Below are 23,925 nucleotides of genomic sequence, written 5' to 3'. Positions count from 1 at the left end.
TGTGATTGGCCGCTGGCAGAGGGCGCTCCGATTGGCCCGCGCCCTCACGGGCTGCCCCTCTGAACGGCGCCCACCCCTCCGCTGCCCGCCCCGACCCCCACATTCTGTTACTCCCGCCTTCCTTCGCTTAGAGCAGCCGCAGAGACTGCGGGCAGGGCAACATGCACGCTTGGACGAGTCAGAGCTTGGATCGGACAGGTCTTTCCGCTGGCCTTTTACACTGTCAGCACAGAGGTTAAACGCAACCACACGTTGCCCTCCTTCTTTCCCTTACACACACACACACACACACACATACACACACGCACAATGACAATTACCCAGGGAGTATATAACATTTCCAATAAACCATACAGGCAGCAGAAATATGAGAGATAAAGAGGCTGAGAAAAGAGCACTATATCATATCTGAATGACAGTATCAAGGATGGTTTGTATTTCAACCATTACCTAATTAAGATTCAGGTACACACTGCTACTGCTAAGTCACTTCAGTCGTGTCCGACTCTGTGCGACCCCGCCCCTAGGATTCTCCAGGCAAGAACACTGGAGTGGGTTGCCATTTCCTTCTCCAATGCGTGCAAGTGAAAAGTGAAAGTGAAGTCGCTCAGTCGTGTCCGACTCCCAGCGACCCCATGCACCACAAGCCCACAAGGCTCCTCCATCCATGGGATTTTCCAGGCGAGAGTACTGGAGTGGGGTGCAATTGCCTTCTCCCAGGTACACACTACTTATTCCCATTTTGCAGAAATGGCAATAATGATACTTTACATTTGTATTGCCTGTTGTTTGGAACCTTCTTCCAAATTCTTTGTCCCATTTGCTCTTCACAGTATCCCTAAAAGTCAGGCAGGGTTGGTGGTAGGTTGGTGGTACGACCCCCTTTTCATATTCGAAATGAAAAGTCCGGGAGCCTTCTGGGAACAGTTCATGTGGCGGCCCTATTTGGAAATCCCATTTTGGAATAAGATCCTTGAGCCCAGAGGCTTGTGGGCACAGAAACCCATTTTTGTGCTTTCTTCAATATTCCCTACACTCTCAGATGGTCCTTTTCCACGGTGTAAACTATAGGGCCTCTGTAATGATGAGAACTTTGTACATAGATAACCACAGGAACACCCTTGGCAAATAGGCAAATGGAGAAAAACAACCAGATCTTGATGGTGGGACCCTGGAGGGTGTCAGGCCAGGCAGCTCCCCAGTGACTCCGGAGGGCTTCCGGGAAAAGGAAACAGCAACTTCTGCCAAAAGCAGACAGAAGGCTCCTGTACAAACAGACCTACAGGTCAGCTGACACTTAATCACTGAATGGCCGCACCTCCTCATCTCCAAGGTAACTACACAGCAGCAAAGCAACTTTCTGTACACTTAACTCTTGCTATATAGTGCCCCCTTTTGACATTTTATTAAATTTCCTCTTCTAGCCTATTACTAACATTCGTTTAAACCTGCTTTTCAGCCTTTTGAGCTGTGTAATAATACCAAAAGTTTTGTTTGTTTCCTGAAGGAGTGAGTGAAAAATGAAAGTGAAAGTCGCTCAGACGTGTCCGACGCTTTGCAACCCCATGGATTACACAGTCCAGGGAATTCTCCAGGCCTGAATACTGGAGTGTGTAGCTTTTCCCTTCTCCAGGGGATCTTCCCAACCCAGGGGTCAAACCCAGGTCTCCTGCATCGCAGGCGGATTCTTTACCAGCTGAACCACAAGGAAGACTTGGTAATGAAAAGAAAGTCTACACTATTTATCATGCAGCTTCTGATTTTTAGAGAGCACTTCAGTGTAAGTGCTGTACATGTTGGGAATGACTGTCACCTAGCAGTTTTAGTCAATGAAATGCCCCCTCACCCCCACCCCATATTCTTGAAGGAGTATCCCAAGATTTACTTTTGAAATGTCATCTTTTCTGGGCTTCCTTAAATGTACAATTAAAAAAAAAACTCAAACAAAAGCTGCCTAAAGAAAACAAAAAGTGTTCTTTCAGCTTTACCTGGAATGTTAATTTCAATGACTTTTCCCCCTTATTTTTGAGCTCTTAGTGGAAAGAAGGAGCAGAATAAGAACACATTAAACCTTAAACTGAGAGATATCACTGAGAGAGAACAAGAGAAGAGGAACCACTTCAGAATGAGACGTTTTGCACCTCTGGCAGTTTTCAGTCAAAACTACTTAGATCGTGTAAGAAAACATTCAAAAGAAGATAGCGTGCTCTCCATATATTCTTGAGTCAGTCCTGGAAGAAATTTTGCAGGTGAAGACACAGCCTCTAGTACAGTACTTGGCATGTAGCATGTGTTCTATAAACATTTGTTAGAAGGAAGGAGATGCTCAGTAAACATGCCCTGCTGGGTTCCAGGTAGTACCTTAGAGCAGTGCTTTTCAACCTTTAATGTGCAAATCAGCCATATTCTGATTGAGTTGGTCTGAGACAGGCCTGAGAGTCTTCATTTCTAACCAGATTCAAGCTGCTTCTGCTGCTCCTGGTTCAGACCACGCTTTGAGTAACAGGGCGTTAGGAAATAAACTCATTTGCTAGGTGGGAATATGCACTGCATTTTCACTCTCTTTTCTGAGGTTTTATAACATTATAATATCACTTTTATAATGAAAAAATAAACTTGCATTAAAAATCCCAGCTAAGAATTTCTAAGTATTAGAGAATAATTTTTCTGTCATACTGTCTTGGAGACCAAATTACAAGTGGGATTGTTATACTATGCCACATTAGCTTCGGAAAAACCAATTTTAAAATATAGATTAATACCTAGAATATGAATAGTTAATATTTTGTTACATACTATATTATGAAAAAAATTAAGCAGCTGCTTCTGTTGCTGCTGCTGCTGCTAAGTTGCTTCAGTCGTGTCTGACTCTGTGCGACCCCATAGACGGCAGCCCACCAGGCTCCTCCGTCAATGGGATTTTCCAGGCAAGAACACTGGAGTGGGTTGCCATTTCCTTCTCCAGTGCATGAAAGTGAAAAGTGAAAGTGAAGTCGCTCAGTCATGTCCCACTCCTAGCGACCCCATGGACTGCAGCCCACCAGGCTCCTCCATCCATGGGATTTTCCAGGCAAGAGTACTGGGGTAGGGTGCCATTGCCTTCTCTGAAATTAAGCAGAGAGGAGACTAAATTAATAGGAGGATTGAATTTTAAAGCAAGTCCATTTTAATTGACAGTTACAACCAAGGGAGTGTTGATCCTGTGCAAATCATTTTGATAAGTGCTAGGAATGGAGGAAAAGTTAAAAGCTGGCATATGATGAACGTCAGATAATATATAATCCAGAAGAAAAGAGAATCAAATATGTGAATTTCAAAATGTAATGTGAGGCTGAATGAGGGGTAATAATAATAGAGGTGCATGTGGAGGACAACTACATTTTGATGGGGGAAGGGCCAAGATTTGCATTAAAGAGAAGGTGGCATTTCAACCCAGGTCTGGAATTCTGAGAAGAGTTTCTACAAGTGGAAAATGGGTGGAGGGCTTTGGTGCATGAAACAGATTGTATAGCTGGGAAAACATAAGCAAAGCTATGACAATGAATGTGAGATATGAGAAACAGATAACACGCGAGGGATACATGGAAAATAGAACTCATTTACTCTCATTGGACCATCACAAGAGCTCAATGAGTTAAATACTCTTCCTAGCCCCATTTGACAAAGGACACTGACGCTTAGAGGCTACATAGCTCTGCCCTAGAGCTCATAGCTAGTGGCAGAACTGTGACCCCAGTCTCCTGATCATTGTGCCAATGGCTTCTCATCATATGTTACCTATTATTATTGCAAACCTGGTAAAGGATGTTTAAGACCACAGTATGTTAAAGAGTTCGGACTTCCTTTTTTACAGATAAAAGGGGCCATTGCAAGTTTTTGAGAAGGAGAGAAAAATGATCCATACTGTATATAGAAGATAAGGCCAGCATAATGAAGAATTGTTAGAGAAATACAGTCATTTGGGTAAGTTATTGAAATCAGTTATTTAAGCAGGAAAAAAGTGAAAAAGCATGCAGAAACTCTGGTGCACAGAGCACCTTTGAAACTTTGGTGCTTGCTTCTTGGTTCTCACTTCTTATCTCCAAGGACCTATAACTCAAGGGCCACAGTAGACAGCCTGACTTCCTCTGGGATTATTTTCATCACTTGAAATTCTCATCAAAATGTTCATCAATTAATCAAACCTGTTTCTGCGAATACATCTTCAACTTTTATTTTCTTTTCTGGAATTGTTTTTCTCCATTACTTGATTAAGGACCCTACTGAATTTCTGAAGAGGTGACTGCAGGCTTTGTCGTGTCTTGAAGGCTACATTATTTTGGAAATGTTAAAGACGGTTCATTTTCTTTGGAATCATTTCAAAAGTGAACACTGATGGTCCCAGAGCAAACGGCTTGTCCTTTGGATATGTCTGGTTGGCAGGGCAAGATGGCCTGGGTCTTGCTTGACTGAAGGCACCCTAAGAGCTTCAGAGGAAACATGTCAACTTAATGATGCTGAGGCTGAGGCTGGCTCCGGCCCCCACTTCCAAGACCCTGTGTTACCTTCTCTCCCAGGCTGTGTGCTTAATGGGAAAGGAACGGCCCAAAGAGCATTACAACCAGGCATGTGTTTGTTCCAGGGACCATGGTCTGGAGGTGGGAGTTTGTATGATGCTTTGAGTTCCACAGTGATGCCTCATTCATGACTTTTTTCCCTGGCTGGAGGATGTGGTGAGGGTGAGGAATTGAAATGATGAGCCAGATAAATGAAAGAGGAAATGGAGTGTAAGCCTGCTTTGCTTTGCGCCTTATACCAGCAGTTTATCTCTAGTCATTCTCAGCCCCATTTCCCCAATACAGTCTCCCAAAACCATGTGATAAGGATCAGAATAGAGTGAAGAAATGTCCCCAATATGGGCAGTGCTGGGGACATGATGACAACAGCAACAATTACCTTCAGGAAGAGTGACATCATTGTAGCAGCTCGGGACATTCAGGAGCCTCCGTGGAAAGAGTCGTCACCAAGCACACTGCCTTGTGGACGTGTATGATACACCTCAGACATTCCTGACATGAGGAATGAGTCAGGACCTGGGGGTCAGTCATTTTGTTGATTCGGGCTAGAGCCAGAGACCTCGTGGTTGTGACCCAGACCCAGGTGAGCGTCTTTAAGAACTTGAGTAAGGAGCGGCAGCAGCTTAAACAGGAATTGTCCATATGTAGCTCCACCTTGTGCCTACCTGGTATTTGTGTCAACAACCAGGATTCTGTAACAAGACAAGAGTGAGTGTATGTAGCAGTACCAGCCCTGAGATTTTTCCTCCAGATGTGAAAGCTTGGTGATCAGGAAGAGCCTCTGAGCCTCTCTTTTTTTTTTTTTTTTTAAGATAATTTTACTTATTTATTTATTTAGGCTGTGCTGAGTCTTTCCTGCTGTGTGAGCTCTTTCTAGTTCTCTGGCTGTGAGGAGTGAGGGTTATTCTCTAGTGCAGTGCATGGGCTTCTCATTGCCATGGCTTGTCTCGTTGCGGAGCGCAGGCTCTATGACGTGTGGGCTCCACAGCTGTGGCACACAACACGGGTTTAGTTGCTTCGTGACATGTGGGATCTTCCAGGATCAGGGTTCGAACCTGTGTCTCCTGCGTTGGCTGGCAGATTCTTTGCCACTATGCCACCAGGGAAGTCTGCATCTCTGCATTTTTTTATTTACTAGACATCAAGTGTTTCTGATATATTTAAATATTTCCTTTAACAACACATGTTTGCTATAATACTTTTGAGAGAAGCTAAATAACAAATGATGATTGCAAAATTAGTTCAATGTCCATTTATTCCTTCTAGCACACCATATTCCTGCAGCCTCTTCCATTCTCCCTTCCCACCCACCCCTTTCACTAAAAAAAAAATGTAATTGAGGGAAGCTCCACATCTTTATCTTTCCAGTTAGCTTGTTTTTGCTTAGCCAAGTCAATGCTTTTTGTTAGCTAGTTAGCTATAAAGTGCCTGATTTAATATGTTATGGAGCCACCTTCTGGTAGTAAAGGCACACTTCATGCGTATAGTAAGTTCCCTTTCAGTTACCCTAAAAAAAAAAATGTCTCCACATCACCAGCACCAATAGAACAGCTGGGAACTTACTAAATACAGACTCCTGGTTCACACTCCAACCCTACTGAATCAGATCCCCTGGGGGTGGCATCTTTTTTTCTGTCTTTAAAAAAAGCTCCCCAGGGGATTTTTATGTCTCACATGCTTTAGATCAACACTTTGGCATATCAATCAATTTCTTAAAAAAAAAAAAAGTTAGGATAGGTAGAATGGCAGTTCTTACCCACGTTGTGTATAAGTTTAAGTGATTAGTGAAAAATATTTCAGTTTAACTGGCAGGAAAACCATCCGCTATCTCTACTTACCCCACCCCAAGGTTCTTGGAATTATCCAAGTGGCATCAGTTGTTAGCATGTGTGTGCACGCTGGTAGGCATCTTCATCATCACTTGACCTTCCATCACAATTAGTATGACCTCTGTACATTTGTTATTCATTTGGCAAATAATGACCTGATTCCACATTTTGATTTGCTGACATCATTTGGAAATACCATGTTGCCACATCACCTGAATGGTAAACAACATGTTAATTGACAGCAGATATTATCATTCCCTCCCAATCTTATTATTAAAATTATAAGTTTACAAAAACAACTTCAACCAACACAAATAAACCTTTTTTAAAAACAAAGTAAATAAAATAACCAATCGTTAGTATTTTTCCCTTATCCACTCTCTCAATATTAGGTTGTAGTCAAACCTCTTAGTATGTTTCTTGGCTTTTTGAAGATTTGGTTTCAGAGAATTCTGATCTGCAGAAATCTCTGCAGCTAACCTTCCACCTCAACTATGTCTTGATGCACCCTTCCTAAACTGTGCCCACAGCTGCTGCTTCCTTTTAGTAGCAAAAATAGAGAAAGTAAAATTTACCTAGCACGTTTTCCTGTTTCATGTGTGCGTGCTAAGTCACTTCAGTCGTGTCCGACTGACCCTTGGATTGTAGCCCACCAGGCTCCTCTGTCCATGGGATTTTCCAGGCAAGACTACTGGAGTGGGTTGCCGTGTGCCCTCCTCCAGGGGATCTTCCCGACCCAGGGATTGAATCCAAGGTTCTCATGTCTCCTGCATTGGCAGGGGGATTATTTAGCACTAGCACCACCTGGAAAATCCCTTTCTGTTTCAGCCAAGTCAGAGTTCTAGAAGTCAGAGTTTGGCATAATAATGAAGTAGGGAGGAAATCAGTCCCTAAGACTGGAAGCATCCAAGCCAAGTTAACAATAAGACAGGGAGGTGGTGAAAACTTCGATGGAAGATTGAACTACGTGAGCTTTATGCTCCTTCCAACCATGTTCTGCTTTTTCCCTTCTCTGAATATAAAGCTGTATCTTTACACACTGAAGCCATTCATCCCTCCCCTCTTTATTACACTGTTTTACTCAAATCTTTTACTTCTTTTGCTGGACTTGAGACTACTGGAATATCTTTTCTAGAAATATGAAACCAAAGTTCTAAAATCATGCTGCTACCAGCATAAACTTGAGTTGTGATTTGGGGAGTGGTTTTATAATAAAGTCTTTATATTAGTTATACACTCTAGGCTCTGCTCAAGGCCAAAACTCAAAATTTTCTCTACTCCTTCCCCATATTCAACACCTAGGATGAAATGCTCTGATCTCAGGAAGCCAGTCCTAGAAAATACTTAGTGAAGTTCTCAGCATGGGGAGTATGAATGGCCAGGATGGGAGTCATCTCTGGTGTTTCCAGCACCTCAGTCCTGGTGGGACTGGTGTGTGTGTGTGGTCCGAGGGCAGAACTCCTCAACTCTTCCACCTGAGGTGCCCTGACCCTAGAGAAGGGTATATTCATACTGCCAGAGCCCCTGTGGCAATCATTCATTCTGGCATTTCTTTCAACTTGAATGTTTTTTTTTCTTACAAATTCATTCAAATTTTGCATATATGAACAGCTAAAACAGCTCAATAACAACAACAACAAAAGCCCAAAACTCAATGAACAAAGAAGGGCAGAAGACTTAGGTAGATCTTTGTCCAAGGAAGACACAGATGGCCAATAAACACATGAAAAGATGCTCAACATTGCTAATTACTAGGGAAATGCAAAATAAAACCACAATAAGGAACCACCATACACTGCTCAGATTGGCCATCATTAAAAAATCTACAAATAACAAATGCTAGAGAGGATGTGGAGGAAAGGGAGCCCTCCTATACTGTCAGTGGGAGTGTAAATTTGTGTAGCCACTATGGAAAACAGCATGGAGATGTCTCAAAAAACTGAAAATGGAGCTGCCATATGATCCAGCAATCCCACTCCTGGGCATATATTCAAAGAAAACCATAATTTGAAAATACACATGCTTCCTGGTGTTCACTGCTGAACAATTTTCAATAACCAAGACAAGAAGCAACCTAAATGTCACTAACAAATGAACAGATAAATAAGATATGGTGTGTGTGTGTGTATATATATATATATATATATATATATATACACAATAGAATATTACTCAGCATCACTGACTCGATGGACATGAGTCTGAGTGAACTCCGGGAATTGGTGATGGACAGGGAGGCCTGGCGTGCTGTGATTCATGGGGTCGCAAAGAGTCAGACACGACTGAGCAACTGATCTGATCTGATCTGATCTGATATAAAGGAATGAAATAATGCCATTTTCAGCAGCATGAATGGACCCAGAGATGATCATACTAAGTCAGAAAGACAAATACCACATGATATCACTTATATGTGGAATCTAAAATATGAAACAGATGAATTTATTTATAAGACAGAAACAGACTCACAGACATAAAGAACAGACTTGCAGTTGCCAAGGGGAATGGGGGTTGTGGAGGGATGGATTGGGAGTTTAGGATTAGTGGATGTAAACTATTACAGATAGAAGGGATAAACAACAAGGTCCCATTGTATAGCACAGGGAAATATATTCAAATTCTGTAATAAACCATAATGGAAAAGAATATGAAAAAGACTATATATATGTATATAACTGAATAACTTTGTTATATACCCAAAACTAAGACAATATTGTAAATCAACTATATTTGAATAAAAAACTCATTTTGTTGTACATCTATTCAGATCAGATCAGATCAGATCAGTCGCTCAGTCATGTCCGACTCTTTGCGACCCCATGAATCACAGCACGCCAGGCCTCCCTGTCCATCACCGACTCCCGGAGTTCACTCAGACTCACGTCCATCGAGTCAGTGATGCCATCCAGCCATCTCATCCTCTGTCGTCCCCTTCTCCTCCTGCCCCCAATCCCTCCCAGCATCAGAGTCTTTTCCAATGAGTCAACTCTTCTCATGAGGTGGCCAAAGACCTGGAGTTTCAGCTTTAGCATCATTCCTTCCAAAGAAATCCCAGGGCTGATCTCCTTCAGAATGGACTGGTTGGCTCTCCTTGCAGTCCAAGGGACTCTCAAGAGTCTTCTCCAACACCACAGTTCAAAAGCATCAATTCTTCGGTGCTCAGCCTTCTTCACAGTCCAACTCTCACATCCATACATGACCACAGGAAAAACCATAGCGTTGACTAGACATCTATTACACTTGAATAAAACTGATGATCTAGTTTCTCCGGTGACTTTGAATCCCTCCGGCACACATCCGTATCAGTGGGCATTCATGACCCCTAACATGAGAGTCTCAGGTCTGAGGGAAAGGCATGGAGAGTCTTATTAGACATAGCAAAGCTCTTGGTTCCCTCATGCTCTGATCCAGTTCAGCAAGGTAGAAGACTGTGCGTGGATTTCAGACAAAACTGGAAATAGTATCCGTCCGCCCAAACTGTGGGCAACATGGAGCAACAGCAGTTGGAGAATCAATGACATAGGCCGAATTTCTCTGGCCATTAGAAACAGGACTATCTCCTTAAAGTAAGAGAGGACCAAAAATTCCTACCTAAGACTTAACTCTTTGCTCTTGATCAGGAAAAATCTTCACTTGCAGAATTCCCACGACTATTCTTTGATCTCTGTTCGTTTCCAAGGCAAACCATTCAATATCACAGTAATCCATATGCCCCAACCAGTAACGCTGAAGAAGCTGAAGTTGAACGGTTCTATGAAGACCTACAAGACCTTTTAGAATTAACACCCAAAAAAGATATCCTTTTCATTATAGGGGACTGGAATGCAAAAGTAGGAAGTCAAGAAACACCTGGAGTAACAGGCAAATTTGGCCTTGGAATATGGAATGACACAGGGCAAAGACTAATAGAGTTTTGCCAAGAAAATGCACTGGTCATAACAAACACTCTCTTCCAACAATACAAGAGAAGACTCTCTACATGGACATCACCAGGTGGTCAACACTGAAATCAGATTGATTATATTCTTTGCAGCCAAAGATGGAGAAGCTCTATACAGTCAGCAAAAACAAGACCAGGAGCTGACTGTGGCTCAGACCATGAACTCCTTATTGCCAAATTCAGACTTAAATTGAAGAAAGTAGGGAAAACCACTAGACCATTCAGGTATGACCTAAATCAAATCCCTTATGATTATACAGGGGAAGTGATAAATAGATTTAAGGGCCTAGATCTGATAGATACAGTGCCTGATGAACTATGGAATGAGGTTCGTAACATTGTACAGGAGACAGGGATCAAGACCATTTCCATAGAAAAGAAATGCAAAAAAGCAAAATGGCTGTCTGGGGAGGCCTTACAAATAGCTGTGAAAAGAAGAGAAGGGAAAAGCAAAAGAGAAAAGGAAAGATATAAACATCTGAATGCAGAGTTCCAAAGAACAGCAAGAAGAGATAAGAAAGCCTTCTTCGGCAATCAATGCAAAGAAATAGAGGAAAACAACAGAATGGGAAAGACTAGGGATCTCTTCAAGAAAATCAGAGATACCAAAGGAATATTTCATGCAAAGATGAGCTCCATAAAGGACAGAAATGGTATGGACCTAACAGAAACAGAAGATATTAAGAAGAGGTGGCAAGAATACACAGAAGGACTGTACAAAAAAGATCTTCACGACCCAGATAATCACGATGGTGTGATCACTGACCTAGAGCCAGACATCCTGGAATGTGAAGTCAAGTGGGCCTTAGAAAGCATCACTACGAACAAAGCTAGTGGAGGTGATGGAATTCCAGTTGAACTATTCCAAATCCTGAAAGATGATACTGTGAAAGTGCTGCACTCAATATGCCAGCAAATTTGGAAAACTCAGCAGTGGCCACAGGACTGGAAAAGGTCAGTTTTCATTCCAATCCCAAAGAAAGGCACTGCCAAAGAATGCCCAAACTACCGCACAATTGCACTCATCTCACACGCTAGTAAAGTAATGCTCAAAATTCTCCAAGCCAGGCTTCAGCAATATGTGAACCGTGAACTTTCTGATGTTCAAGCTGGTTTTAGAAAAGGCAGAGGAACCAGAGGTCAAATTGCCAACATCCGCTGGATCATCGAAAAAGCAAGGGAGTTCCAGAAAAGTATCTATTTCTGCTTTCTTGACTATGCCAAAGCCTTTGACTGTGTGGATCACAATAAACTGTGGAAAATTCTGAAAGAGATGGGAATACCAGACCACCTGATCTGCCTCTTGAGAAATTTGTATGCAGGTCAGGAAGCAACAGTTCGAACTGGACATGGAAAAACAGACTGGTTCCAAATAGGAAAAGGAGTTCATCAAGGCTGTATATTGTCACTCACCCTGTTTATTTAACTTATATGCAGAGTACATCATGAGAAATGCTGGACTGGAAGAAACACAAGCTGGAATCAAGATTGCCAGGAGAAATATCAATAACCTCAGATATGCAGATGACACCACCCTTATGGCAGAAAGTGAAGAGGAACTCAAAAGCCTCTTGATGAAAGTGAAAGTGGAGAGTGAAAAAGTTGGCTTAAAGCTCAACATTCAGAAAACGAAGATCATGGCATCCGGTCCCACCACTTCATGGGAAATAGATGGGCAAACAGTGGAAACAGTGTCAGACTTTATTTTTCTGGGCTCCAAAATCACTACAGATGGTGACTGCAGCCATGAAATTAAAAGACGCTTACTCCTTGGAAGGAAAGTTATGACCAACCTAGATAGCATATTCAAAAGCGGAGACATTACTTTGCCAACAAAGGTCCATCTCGTCAAGGCTATGGTTTTTCCAGTGGTTATGTATGGATGTGAGAGTTGGACTGTGAAGAAGGCTGAGCACCGAAGAATTGATGCTTTTGAACTGTGGTGTTGGAGAAGACTCTTGAGAGTCTCTTGGACTGCAAGGAGATCCAACCAGTCCATTCTGAAGGAGATCAGCCCTGGGATTTCTTTGGAAGGAATGATGCTAGAGCTGAAACTCCAGTACTTTGGCCACCTCATGCGAAGAGTTGACTCATTGGAAAAGGCTCTGATGCTGGGAGGGATTGGGGGCAGGAGGAGAAGGGGACGACAGAGGATGACATGGCTGGATGGCATCACTGACTTGATGGACGTGAGTCTGGGTGAACTCCGGGAGTTGGTGATGGACAGGGAGGCCTGGAGTGCTTCGATTCACGGGGTCGCAAAGAGTCGGACACGACTGAGCGACTGATCTGATCTGATTCTTTGATCTGCTGAGATCTGTTCAGACCATGGATCCTCACCTGGCAAATTGGTGTTCTTTTTTTTTCTTCTTCTTCTTCCAGTTTTACTGAGATAATTGACCTATGATATTGTGTAAGTTTAAGATGTACAGACTTGATACATATGTATGTTGGAAAATGTTTACTACAATAAGGTTAGTTAATACATCCCTTGCCTCACATAATTACATTTTGTTGTTGTTGTTATGGTGAGAAAATTTAACATCAGTTTCTTTTAGCAAGTTTCAAACATGAAATTGCTATATGGTACTACATAAACTGGACTTCCCAAGTAGCGCTAGTGATAAAGAATCCCCCTGCCAATGCAGGAGATGTAAGACATGAGGCTTCGATCTTTGGGTTGGGAAGATCCCCTGGAGGAGGGCATGGCAACCCTCTCCAGTATCCTTGCCTGGAGAATCCCATGGACAGAGGAGCCTGGTGGGCTACTGTCCATGGGATCGCAGAGTCGGACATGACTGAAATGACTTAGCACGCACTGCATAGCACCCTGCTGTTCTTTGGATTCTCTAGAACTTACACCTCTTGTAACTGGAAGTTTGTGCCCTTTGACAAATGTCTCCTCATCCACGCCCCTCCCCTCCCCTGTATACTTATTTTGGTGTCTGTATACTTACTTTAGTTTTCACTGGTTCCCTGGATCTGGCTTTTTCTCTGCACCTGTGGATAATCTGACTGATTACGCCAAAGAGAAACTTTAAAACTGACCCAGAAACCTATTCAATCTAAAGCATCAGCCAAACTACCCAGATTGAAGCTCTGGTCTCCTCTAATATGACAATAAGAACGTTTTGAAGAATGTATTTTTCAAGTGGATGGTGTGAGACATGGAGTAAAAAAATCCCATAAATCTCAGCCCACCAGATTGAGTGAGAGACTGTCACTTGTTTTAGCTTAGTTCTCTGTTCGGCTGACATTTTTCTTTCTCCTCTTCGCTCATTTGCCACCTCCTGTCACTTACTCATACCATATGTAATTGAGCACTAACTTATCCCAGACCTTGCCCTCGCTCTGGGGTTGCTGAGCTGTGTAAAGTAACCTCACACTCCTGAGGACATTCCAGTCTAACAGAGGAGTTCATGGCCTGCGTTTCCTTGACTGCGAGTTTCGATTTGAACATGCCACCAAAGCAGCACAACAGACTAGAAAGTTTGGTCTTGGTGAGATAGAGTATCTTTACGTATTTATTGACTAAACATACAATGGTCCAGCTGTTTACTAAAAATCTGAGACATGGATAAAGTTCTGTAGTAGGAGGGGAAGTGGCTGCTGGGTCTTCTGCTTGGGAGCCTCCAGTAGGAAGGCTGAACGGGAGCTGCATCATCCCTCACTGCCTTGTGTGCGGCATCTTGCACAGGGACTGCTTTGACTTTGAACTGTTCCCACGATTTCTGCTGAGGTGTCAACAGAAAACACTGCTTAAGGGTTTAGTAGGAACCAAAGTTTCTCTCTTCAGTTGAATTCTTCAAGGTGAATTTGGGAGAGACAGCTTAGTCTCTTTTGATATAAAGTGGTTTAATGGTGAGAGGAAAAGTTTACCCTGGAGTTCTAGGGAAATAAAAGAATTCTATTCATTTCCTCAAGAAAGAAAAATTGATTGAAGTTTTGGGGGCTCCCAGCCAGTACCTAAGGCAGAGTAAGCAAGCCCAGAAATGCAACAAAAACACTGAATTTGCAGGATGAATCCTCATTGATATTTGCCTGAACTTTGAGATTAAGCAACATTTAGGAATAGAGAAAGAAAACTCCCTCGAATAAACAGATCTTTGCATCTCGTCATACTGTCTAAGGGTTGCCATGTTTGAAAAAATAGGCTGGTTTTGAGTCAAATTAAGCCTTATTTATGTGTGCTAAGTCACTTCAGTCGTGTCTGATCATTTTTTAGGGTCTTACTTAAGCACTTTTTTCTTAAAACTTTATATTTGGAAATATATTCAAACTTCAAAAATGTTTGCAAAAATAAAAAGAGTAAAAAAAAAAAACCCACATATCCCCTTTACCTCGATTCATCTATTGTTAACATTTTTATCATCTGCTTTTCTCTCTCTCTGCATGTATATGTACATATGCATGCATGTATCTATGGATATATGCATACATATGCACGGACCCACTTGGGAGTAAGTTATATATACTTTATGGCAGTTTACTCTAAATACCTCAGTGTGTATTTCCTGAGAATAGGAATATTCTCTTACATAACCAGAGTAGAGTTATTGATACTTTTATCTAGTCTTCTGCCCATATTCCAATTTTGTCAGCTGATCTGGCAAATGTCAGCTCTGATTTTCCAGATTTCCTTTGTAGTTTTAACCCCTCCAGAAAAGGATCCAGGCTAAAGTTGTGTGTGCATGCTCAGTCGCTAGTCGTGTCCAACTCTTTGCGACCCTATGGACTATATAGCCCACCAGGCTCCTCTGTCCATGGGATTCTCCAGGCAAGAATACTGGAGTGGGTTTCCATTCCCTTCTCCACGGGATCTTTATCCTCGGTCTCATGTTCCTGCATTGGCAGGCGGGTTCTTTACCACTAGCGCCACCTGGTGGCAATGAATTGCCATGTCTTTTAACATTTGTTCTGGGATATTTTTAAAGCCCCTTTTTTGGCCTTTAGACATTTCTCATTGTGTGTCTATCTGATGTTGCTTTGTGACTGGATTCAGCTTATTCATTCTCTGCCTTAATGCTGCAAAGGGAATAGTGTGTCCCCCCAAGGGTATAAAATCTGAAGGAGCAGATGTTCATCTGTCCCTCACTGAAGTTAATTTTGATCACGGGTCAAATTGTTTAATTTCTCCACTACATAATTGCTGTTTCTTTTTCCTCTCTTGTAACTAATAAGCATACTTCAGGGACACCATTTTGAGGCCATGCAAATACCTTGATTATCACGAAAATATCCTCCTTATTTAGTATTTGTCAATGAATCTAGCCTGATTTGATCTTTACTATAATGATTACAAAATAATGACTTTCCAACTTCAGCACTCTATATTTACCAAACAGTTCTCAGCATTCTACTGTAGGCAAAAGCTCTCTCTTTCCCCTTCCTTCCTCCCTCCCTCCCTTCCTCCTGTCTCTCTAGATCTCTCTCTTCCTATGTATCTGCTATAAGGATTTATGAATTCTTACTTTTTTCAGTGGCTTCTAATTCATTAGTATACGTAATTATATTGGCATTCAAATTGTCCTATGTCTGTAGGAGTAGGAGACTTCAAGCTGACTCCTGCATCCTTCTAACATACCCTCCAACATTTTTTTGGAATGTGTTATTTTCTGATGTAAGACATACCAGTCATACATTACATCTATTTTGCCCTTAAGCAAACATTTCTCTGAAAGTTCTGATTCCTTTCAGCATGAAATTATAGTGAACAAGATCTGAGTGTCAAATGTGCTACTAGAATACCTTTGCTTCTTGGTTCATTCAGAAGACAAATGTGGGAAAGACAGGCATGCATAACTACTTACAACACATGCACAATCAAAATTACCACCACCAATAGGGCCAGGTGGATATCATAATATTAATCTACAAATTGTATACATAAATAGTTATACAGACACATTCCCCCCTTATTTTTCCTTCTTTCTTACACAAAGGTAGCATATTATATACTCTTTGCTTTCTTCCCTTAATGATGTCTCCTGGAAATCACTTCGTATTAGTCAACAGACATTTTCTTTCTTGATTTTACAGCTGTACAGTTTCCATTTTTAAAAAAATTTACTATCGTTTATCCTTTCAATCTACTGTTTGGACATTCAGATAGCTTTTTAGTACTTGGCAATGACAAATAATGCTGTCAAGAATTATCTTGTGTATATATAGTTTGATATTGTTGGAAGTTGAGCTTCAGGATAAATTCTTAAAGAGAAACTGCCAAGTCTAAGATAAATTAATATGTAGTTTGGTTTGATACTGTCAGTTCCTGTCCACAGTGGTTGTTCCATTTTGCATTCCCTTCAGCGACACAGGAGAGTGCCTGTTTCCCCACTGCCTTGACAATAGAGCATGTTGTCAAACTTCTCAAATTCTTGACAAGTGAATGGGAAGAAATAATGTCTCAATGAAGTTTTAATCTGCATTTCTTTTAATATGAATGAATTTGAAATTTTTTTCAAGTGTTCAAGTGTTATTTACATATGTTTTTTTGTGAATCATTGGTGTCATATGTTTGACCCATTTTTTCCCCACAGAATTTTTCAGCTTTATTATCCTATTTGTAAGTTCTTTATCATTTTGCAAATTATTTATCATTCTTTATTTGTGATTTATGTTGTGGGTATTTTCACCCAGTTTATCATTTGCCTTTTCACTCCTCTTTATTCTCTGCAAATTGTTTTTCTTTACGTAGACAAATTTATCGATTTTCTTCTCTTTGCATCTGGAAATATATATATATATATTCATACACAGACATAGTTACAGTAGTATGTATATAACAGTGATATAGGACATGTGTGTGTATATATATATATACTATAGTATATGTATATATATATTTAACTATATAGTAATTTATACTATATATATATTAGTATATATACAAGTATATATACTATAGTATATGTGTGTATATATTTAACTATATAGTAATATATACTATTACTGTATTATTACTATATTTAACTATATAGTAACATTATACAATACATTATACATTATATACATTATAATAATAGTCTATATATGTATTATATAAATATAGATATCAGATCAGATCAGATTAGATCAGTCACTCAGTCGTGTCCAACTCTTTGCAACCCCATGAATCGCAGCATGCCAGGCCTCCCTGTCCATCACCAACTCCCAGAGTTCACTCAGACTCATGTCCATTGAGTCAGTGATGCCATCCAGCCATCTCATCCTCTGTCGTCCCCTTCTCCTCCTGCCCCCAATCCCTCCCAGCATCACAGTCTTTTCCAACGAGTCAACTCTTCACATGAGGTGGCCAAAGTACTGGAGTTTCAGCTTTAGCATCATTCCTTCCAAAGAAATCCCAGGGCTGATCTCCTTCAGAATGGACTGGTTGGCTCTCCTTGCAGTCCAAGAGACTCTCAAGAGTCTTCTCCAACACCACAGTTCAAAAGCATCAATTCTTCGGCGCTCAGCCTTCTTCACAGTCCAACTCTCACATCCATACATGACCACAGGAAAAACCATAGCCTTGACTAGACGAACCTTTGTTGGCAAAGTAATGTCTCTGCTTTTGAATATGCAATGAACCTATACAGACATAGAATTATAACCCTAAGTCCAAACTTTAAGTTTCACTCTTGATTTACCTTCCATGGGTTTTGACTGATGTATTATAACAGGAATCCACCAGTTTCATATAGTTTCACATGCCGAAGAGATGTTAACTCTTTACACAGTTGACGGGTCCATCATCAAATTTCCTTTCACAACTCATATGACTGTTGTTTCGTCCACTTCACTCTGCCTTCCCAGTGCCTCTGAGTATTTTCTGGTGATAGGTGAATGGCTTTAGTGCTATGATCAGTTTCGTTTGGTGGTATGACTTTTTTGGACAGTAAATGGGAGTTGTCTGACAGAACTCTGGGCAGACAGATTCTGGGTATTTATCAAGGGTAGCTAGATGAGGCCCGACCTGTGTTCTCTTTTTATGTCGTCACCTTGGGTTTGTTATTCTTCTCCTTTATTTCCCTCAGTGTTGCTCCTTATGATCACAATCCCACAGAGCCTTTGAGCTAATATGAGGGATCTGAGTGAGCAAACCAACAAAAAATGTAACCGAGGTTGTTGTTGTTGTTCAATCGCTCAGTTGTGTCTGACTCTTTGCAACCCCCGTGGACTGCAGCATGCCAGGCTTACATGGGGTCACAAGGAGTCAGACATGACTGAGCAACTGAACGACAACAACTTTGGTTACGTTCTTTGTTAGTTTGCTAATTCAGGTTCAGTTCAGTCGCTCAGTCGTGTCTGACTCTTTGCGACCCCATGAATCGCAGCACGCCAGGCCTCCCTGTCCATCACCAACTCCCGGAGTTCACCCAGACTCACATCCATTGAGTCAGTGATGCCATCCAGCCATCTCATCCTCTGTCATCCCCTTCTCCTCCCGCCCCCAATCCCTCCCAGCATCAGAGTCTTTTCCAATGAGTCAACTCTTCGCTTGAGGTGGCCAAAGTCCTGGAATTTCAGTTTTAGCATCAGTCCTTTCAAAGAAATCCCAGGGCTGATCTCCTTCAGAATGGACTGGTTGGATCTCAGGAGAGTATAAAGATGCTGGTTGGGGAGAAAAATTTAAATTCTATTGTTCTCATTCCTTTGTTAATTTGCACCCAGCCAATGCCTGGAGCCATTAGAGAAGCACTAGACAGGGGTTAAGAGTAATTTCAAAAGTGTTCCCTGGTCCTGATCTAAAGTCAAGTTCTTTTGCTGTCTAGTTGCATCTTCCTGGCTGTAGCATTTAGCCTTGTTAGCAATCAGAGAATCCAGGGGAAAAAAAGTTGAGAAATAAAGAGTTCTGTTCCCATCATTTTACTGTGTGGTTTTGGCTGGAACCTCAGCTCATTTCTGCGAGTTAATGTCTTTTTCTCCCATCGTGGTAACTTCTACTCACCATTTCAGATGTCTCTGCTGGACATTCAAGCTTCATCTGGTGGGCACAGCCATGGTTGCTGTCTTCAAAAACTCAGGCTATGTCTGTAAACTCTCAAAAAACAAAGTTTCTGTGTTTCTGCTGATTCAACCTTCAAGTTCAAGCCCAAATCATTCTCCGAAATCAGAGTGCCGAGAGGGCTGCCTTCAAGAACCTCTCCCCCTGCTCAGAGCCTCTGAAACAAGGTCCTTTCCTTGATCTCCAGCCTTAGTTAGTTTCTTTAAACTTCTTTCCAGCTTCTGATCTTGATTATTTCTTTTCTCTTTTCATTTCCTAGTCATTTCTTTTTCTTTCTTTCTTTTTTTTTTTTTTTTTGCACACTTTCCTGGCCATCTTACCCCAGGGCCCAATTATTTCTACTTTCTTTTTTTTCTATCAACAATTTTCAGAATATACTACCTTGGCATTAGAAAAAAATCAATATTTACTTAAGTGCACAGAAAATAGCTCTTGTCTATAGTAAAAGGAGATACCAAAGAAATTAAATATCATGATATAATGGAGACTGATCACATTCTGGACTGGAATTCAGAGAGCTGGCTCATCATTTTGACTCTATCACTTTTAATTATGTGACCTTGGGAAGTCGATTTCACATACTCTGTAACTCTTTATTTATAGTATGACCTCTAATGCCCAACATGATCATATATTTTATGATTTTAAAGATCTACACTGCAAAGTTAACTTGGTCAAGCCAACCATATGTTCATTAGCTAAAACAAAACTTATGCTGAATCAAGGAAAATGATTATTTTGTTTGAATTAAGTTTGACTTTATCTCTTACTCTAGTACCTGAGAAAGACCTAAAATATGTCTACTTCTGGACTTATGTGTATAGATTAACTTTTGCTATAATAATGATGAGTAACCATCAGACTCTTTAATAATGCACATTTGAGTTAGGTTGGAGATTGGTTTGTCTCAACTGGGCCTGGTTTGAGTATTTCTTCTTGGAGCTAACAGCCTATCCTGAAAATGTTCTTTTTATGATTATGGCAGAGAACAAGAGAGTGAGTCCAACCACACAAGCAACTTTCAAGTCTTGGGTAAGTCAGGTCCATGATATTCCATTGTCCAAAGCAAGTCATATGGCCAAGCCCAAGGTCAAGATGTGCTCATGATGCAGGTGAGTAAAGAAATGAATATTTCTGAACAACAGTGTTATCTAACACACCATCCTTTGGGAATGAGTGATTAAAAGGCTTATGTATGGCTTCTTCTTAGTGAAAATTAAGTCAATAATGAAGGCATTCAGAAATCTTAGGGATTAGGGTGCAAAGTTGCTACTTCTCCAGTGAGACAGAACTAAATCCACTTGTAGAGAGAGGAGCTGCTGGTTTGAGACAGGCTCTCTGAACTTAAAATTTTTAAGGTGCAGGTGAAAGTGTCACTTTAGTCAAATGAGGGAGGTCAAGATCATAACACTGCCTGAACAGCGTCTAGAGTCCTTCTGTTTTGCAGAAAAATTCCTCTAAATCACAGAATGAGTATCCCTCCATGAATAAGCAACTGTTCACTCTATTCAAGTTGGAGATGAATTTACAAATGTTGACCAGAACTTATTTATAATAAAACCAGAAGAGAATATTTCAAAGAGATGGCTAAGACAAAAGCAGCATAAGACACTTGTTATATGATAGACTGAAAATTACATGACTTATATTGTACTGTACAATTGTCTATCCCTTTACCAAAATGATCTAAACATCCTCCAACTCTGCCAATTTTTACCCCAATACTTCTACTACTTGTATTCATGCCTCCTAATTGAATATTAAAAATAAAACCATAATGACTTTTATACAAATCAATGGTGATTAAGTTGTATTAAAAATAACTACTCATGAAGCAATAGTCATATATGTACATATGAAGTTAGTCTTTCTTGAGAACTAATGAGAAATTGAGGGTAATTAAGGCAGGCAAACATTAGTTTATTTTTCCATTTATTGGACTGTATTAGTTATCTATTATTCTGTAATACATTATGTTGTAGTTTAGTTGATAAGTTGTATCTGACTCTTTTGCAACCCTATAGACTGTAGCCCACTAGGCTACTCTGTCCATGGGATTTCCCAGGCAAGAATACTGGAGTGAGTTGCCATTTCCTCCTGCAGCAGATCTTCCCAACCTAAGGATTGAACCTGGGTCTCCTGCTTGGCAGGCAGATTCTTTACCATTGAGCTACCTGGGAACCCAAACTTATTAAACAGTAAGTATTTATTATCTTACAGTGTCTGCAGGTCAGAAATTCAGATGGGGTTTAATTGGGTAGCTCTGACTCTCATGAAGTCCCCGCCAAAACATCAAGTGAGGTTGCAGTTACCCAAAGACTTGAGTGGGGGCTGGAGGATGGGCTTAACGACCTCACTCAATCAAGTCTGGCTGCCTGCTACTTGCCGCAGGAGGTCTACGTTCCTTGACAGGTGGACCTCTTGGTAGGGCTGCTTGAGTGTCCTCAGAGCATGGCAACTGGCTTCTTCCAGAGCAAGTGATCAAGGAGAGATCAAGGCAGAAGCTACAAAGTATTTTATGACCTAACCTTAGAAGGCATATTCTAGTCATTTCTGTAGTTATCTTCTTGGTTATACAAGGCCTGCGACTGGTACTCACTCACAAGATAGTGCAAGTCTATGACTGAGTGTGAATCGCTCCTTAAATTTTATACCCTGACTGTCTTAGCTACCAGATATCTGGTTGTTGGCTTGTTATCCTTATGCTCTTTCCTCTTCCTATAGGCAGGAGCCTGGGCTGAGCATGATGGGAGGAAGAGTGAAGGAAGATTGGAACTGGGGTGCTTATGCAAGGTATTCTGTTTTCCTCCAGTGAAAATAAACAACTGGATTTCCATACAAAGACTAATTGTATTTTCCCATTATATGGAACTCTCATTGAAACTTTCACATTTTCATCGTATAATTTTCCTGGGGAATGCAATACACCCCAGGTGCTAAGTTGCTCAGTCATGTCTGACTCTTTGTGATCCCATGTGACCTGCCAGGCTCCTCTGTGTATTATCTGGATTTTCCAGGCAGAATCCTGGAGTTAGTTACCATTCTCTTCTCCAGGGTACTTTCTGACCCAAGGACTGAACCCATATCTCCTGTGTCTCCTGCATTGGCAGGTGGATTCTTTATCTCTGAGTTACCTGGGAAGCCCTCCCTCAGAGATGAACATAATTTTGGCTAATAGTTTAGAATGTTGGCAGATGCCCCAAAGAGCAGATCTGGTATGGACATAAGTTTAAAACCCTTGTCATCACCTCAGGGAATTAAAAGTGAAAAATAAAACACTGCAAGCATTTTTTTTTTCTTTTTCTTTTTTTTTTTTAATGCGGCAGCCTAATTTACACTTCTTACATAAGCAAGAAAATCCTTGTAGACTGCACTGGTGGAACGCTTCACATCGCCTCTCAGTCTTGTTTAAATTTCTGGCATATGCAGATTAAAGAGGATCAGCTTTTGGGAAAACAGGTCATACACTTCTGATATCCATTTCAGCTGCAGAAGAGGCTTGGCTAGAGGGCGATTATATTAATAAAGCACGACATCTACTTTTTCGACAGGATTCTAGCAGAATTTTGTTGTGTGTCAAAGCCTCAGAGGACTAGAGTGTCTCCAGCTCATGACAAGGCAGATCACTTCCAATGGACTCCTGAATGCAGGTGTACTTGATGGGAGGTGGAGGTGGCTTGAAAGGTGGAGGTCTTTGCATGCTAGGAACAAAACATTGCTCATTCAAGGCTAAGAAGGTTAGGGGTGATGTATGTATGCATAATATATTTTTAGAAGGGAAAAGAGAAAGTGAAAGAGGCATGCTTCCCTGGCTCTCTGTTTTTTTCCCCTGGCATAACCTGCTTGCTAGTCCTGTTAGTATCATTAATTAATATTTTTGTGATATTTTATAATTTGTAAACCATTTTTTATCATAGAGTTATATAATTTGCATTTAGGAATTGGGTATTATTGCCACCATTCCACAGATAAAACTGAGGCTCAGAGGTTTTAAGCAACTTGCTTAAGAGGAGCAGACCAGCAAGTCAAGCCTTTTAAACAGAGCTTACACTCTCCATGGCAACTGCCTCCTAATAGAGGAAGTGTTTCTCTTATGTAGGTTAAAGCATTCCTCCAGAGAAAAAATTTTCAGATTCTGGAACCAAAGATGGCAGTTTTTCTGAGTCCCTTTGCTAACCTTACCCCCAGCCCTCACCACACACTCATTGTGTGTGAACCAGGGGGAAGGTTGGGGGTGGGAAATGAACTTGCCTGAGTCCCTGAGTTGATGGATGGCACCCGCATCCTTTCTGTTTGTATCAGGGAACACTCTTAGAGTCATCTCTGTATAAAGAAAGTACTGGTCTATGTTTGCACAATTCATCTCTTTGTCTAAAGTACATAAGCATAAGGTGAGTGTGGGATTTAGCTGTACAAATGCTCCAGCTCTCTTGCTATCAGGAAATAGAGGCATATTTGTGGGCAGACTCAAAAACCTCTACCCCTTATCTATCAATCCACAGTACCTTAATTTTTCCTTAGCGGGAGAGAGAAGGAGAGAGACTGAGAAAAACAGAGGGGGGTTGTTTTTCATCTCTATATAACACAGACATTTGAATATAGAACAACAACAAA

The 23,925-nt window shown here is 41.1% G+C and overlaps 1 protein-coding gene and 1 long non-coding RNA gene across 3 annotated transcripts in view; one reads left to right on the top strand and one right to left on the bottom strand.

Annotated features, from left to right (window-relative positions):
- Nucleotides 1-366: 366 nt before the first annotated feature.
- Nucleotides 367-22,591, top strand: LOC133231605 (uncharacterized). Its single transcript, XR_009731175.1, has 5 exons — nt 367-1,333; nt 3,854-3,963; nt 20,297-20,423; nt 21,415-21,509; nt 22,036-22,591. It is a non-coding gene; the product is annotated as an uncharacterized LOC133231605 (long non-coding RNA).
- CD96 (CD96 molecule) overlaps nt 22,588-23,925 on the bottom strand; it is a 98,275-nt gene continuing 96,937 nt past the window's right edge. The window contains exon 14 of one of the 2 annotated variants that reach the window (XM_061389492.1): nt 22,588-23,012. In XM_061389492.1, the coding sequence (XP_061245476.1) occupies nt 22,904-23,012 (109 nt within the window). In that variant the 3' untranslated portion in view covers nt 22,588-22,903. The remainder of the gene's footprint in view (nt 23,013-23,925) is intronic. The other variant, XM_061389485.1, reaches the window with a different exon arrangement.

This window comes from Bos javanicus, chromosome 1, assembly GCF_032452875.1.
Source record: "Bos javanicus breed banteng chromosome 1, ARS-OSU_banteng_1.0, whole genome shotgun sequence".
Taxonomy (NCBI): Eukaryota; Metazoa; Chordata; class Mammalia; order Artiodactyla; family Bovidae; genus Bos; species Bos javanicus.
Note: the sequence above shows the minus strand (reverse complement) of the source record. Positions and strands in the feature narration are given on the sequence as shown.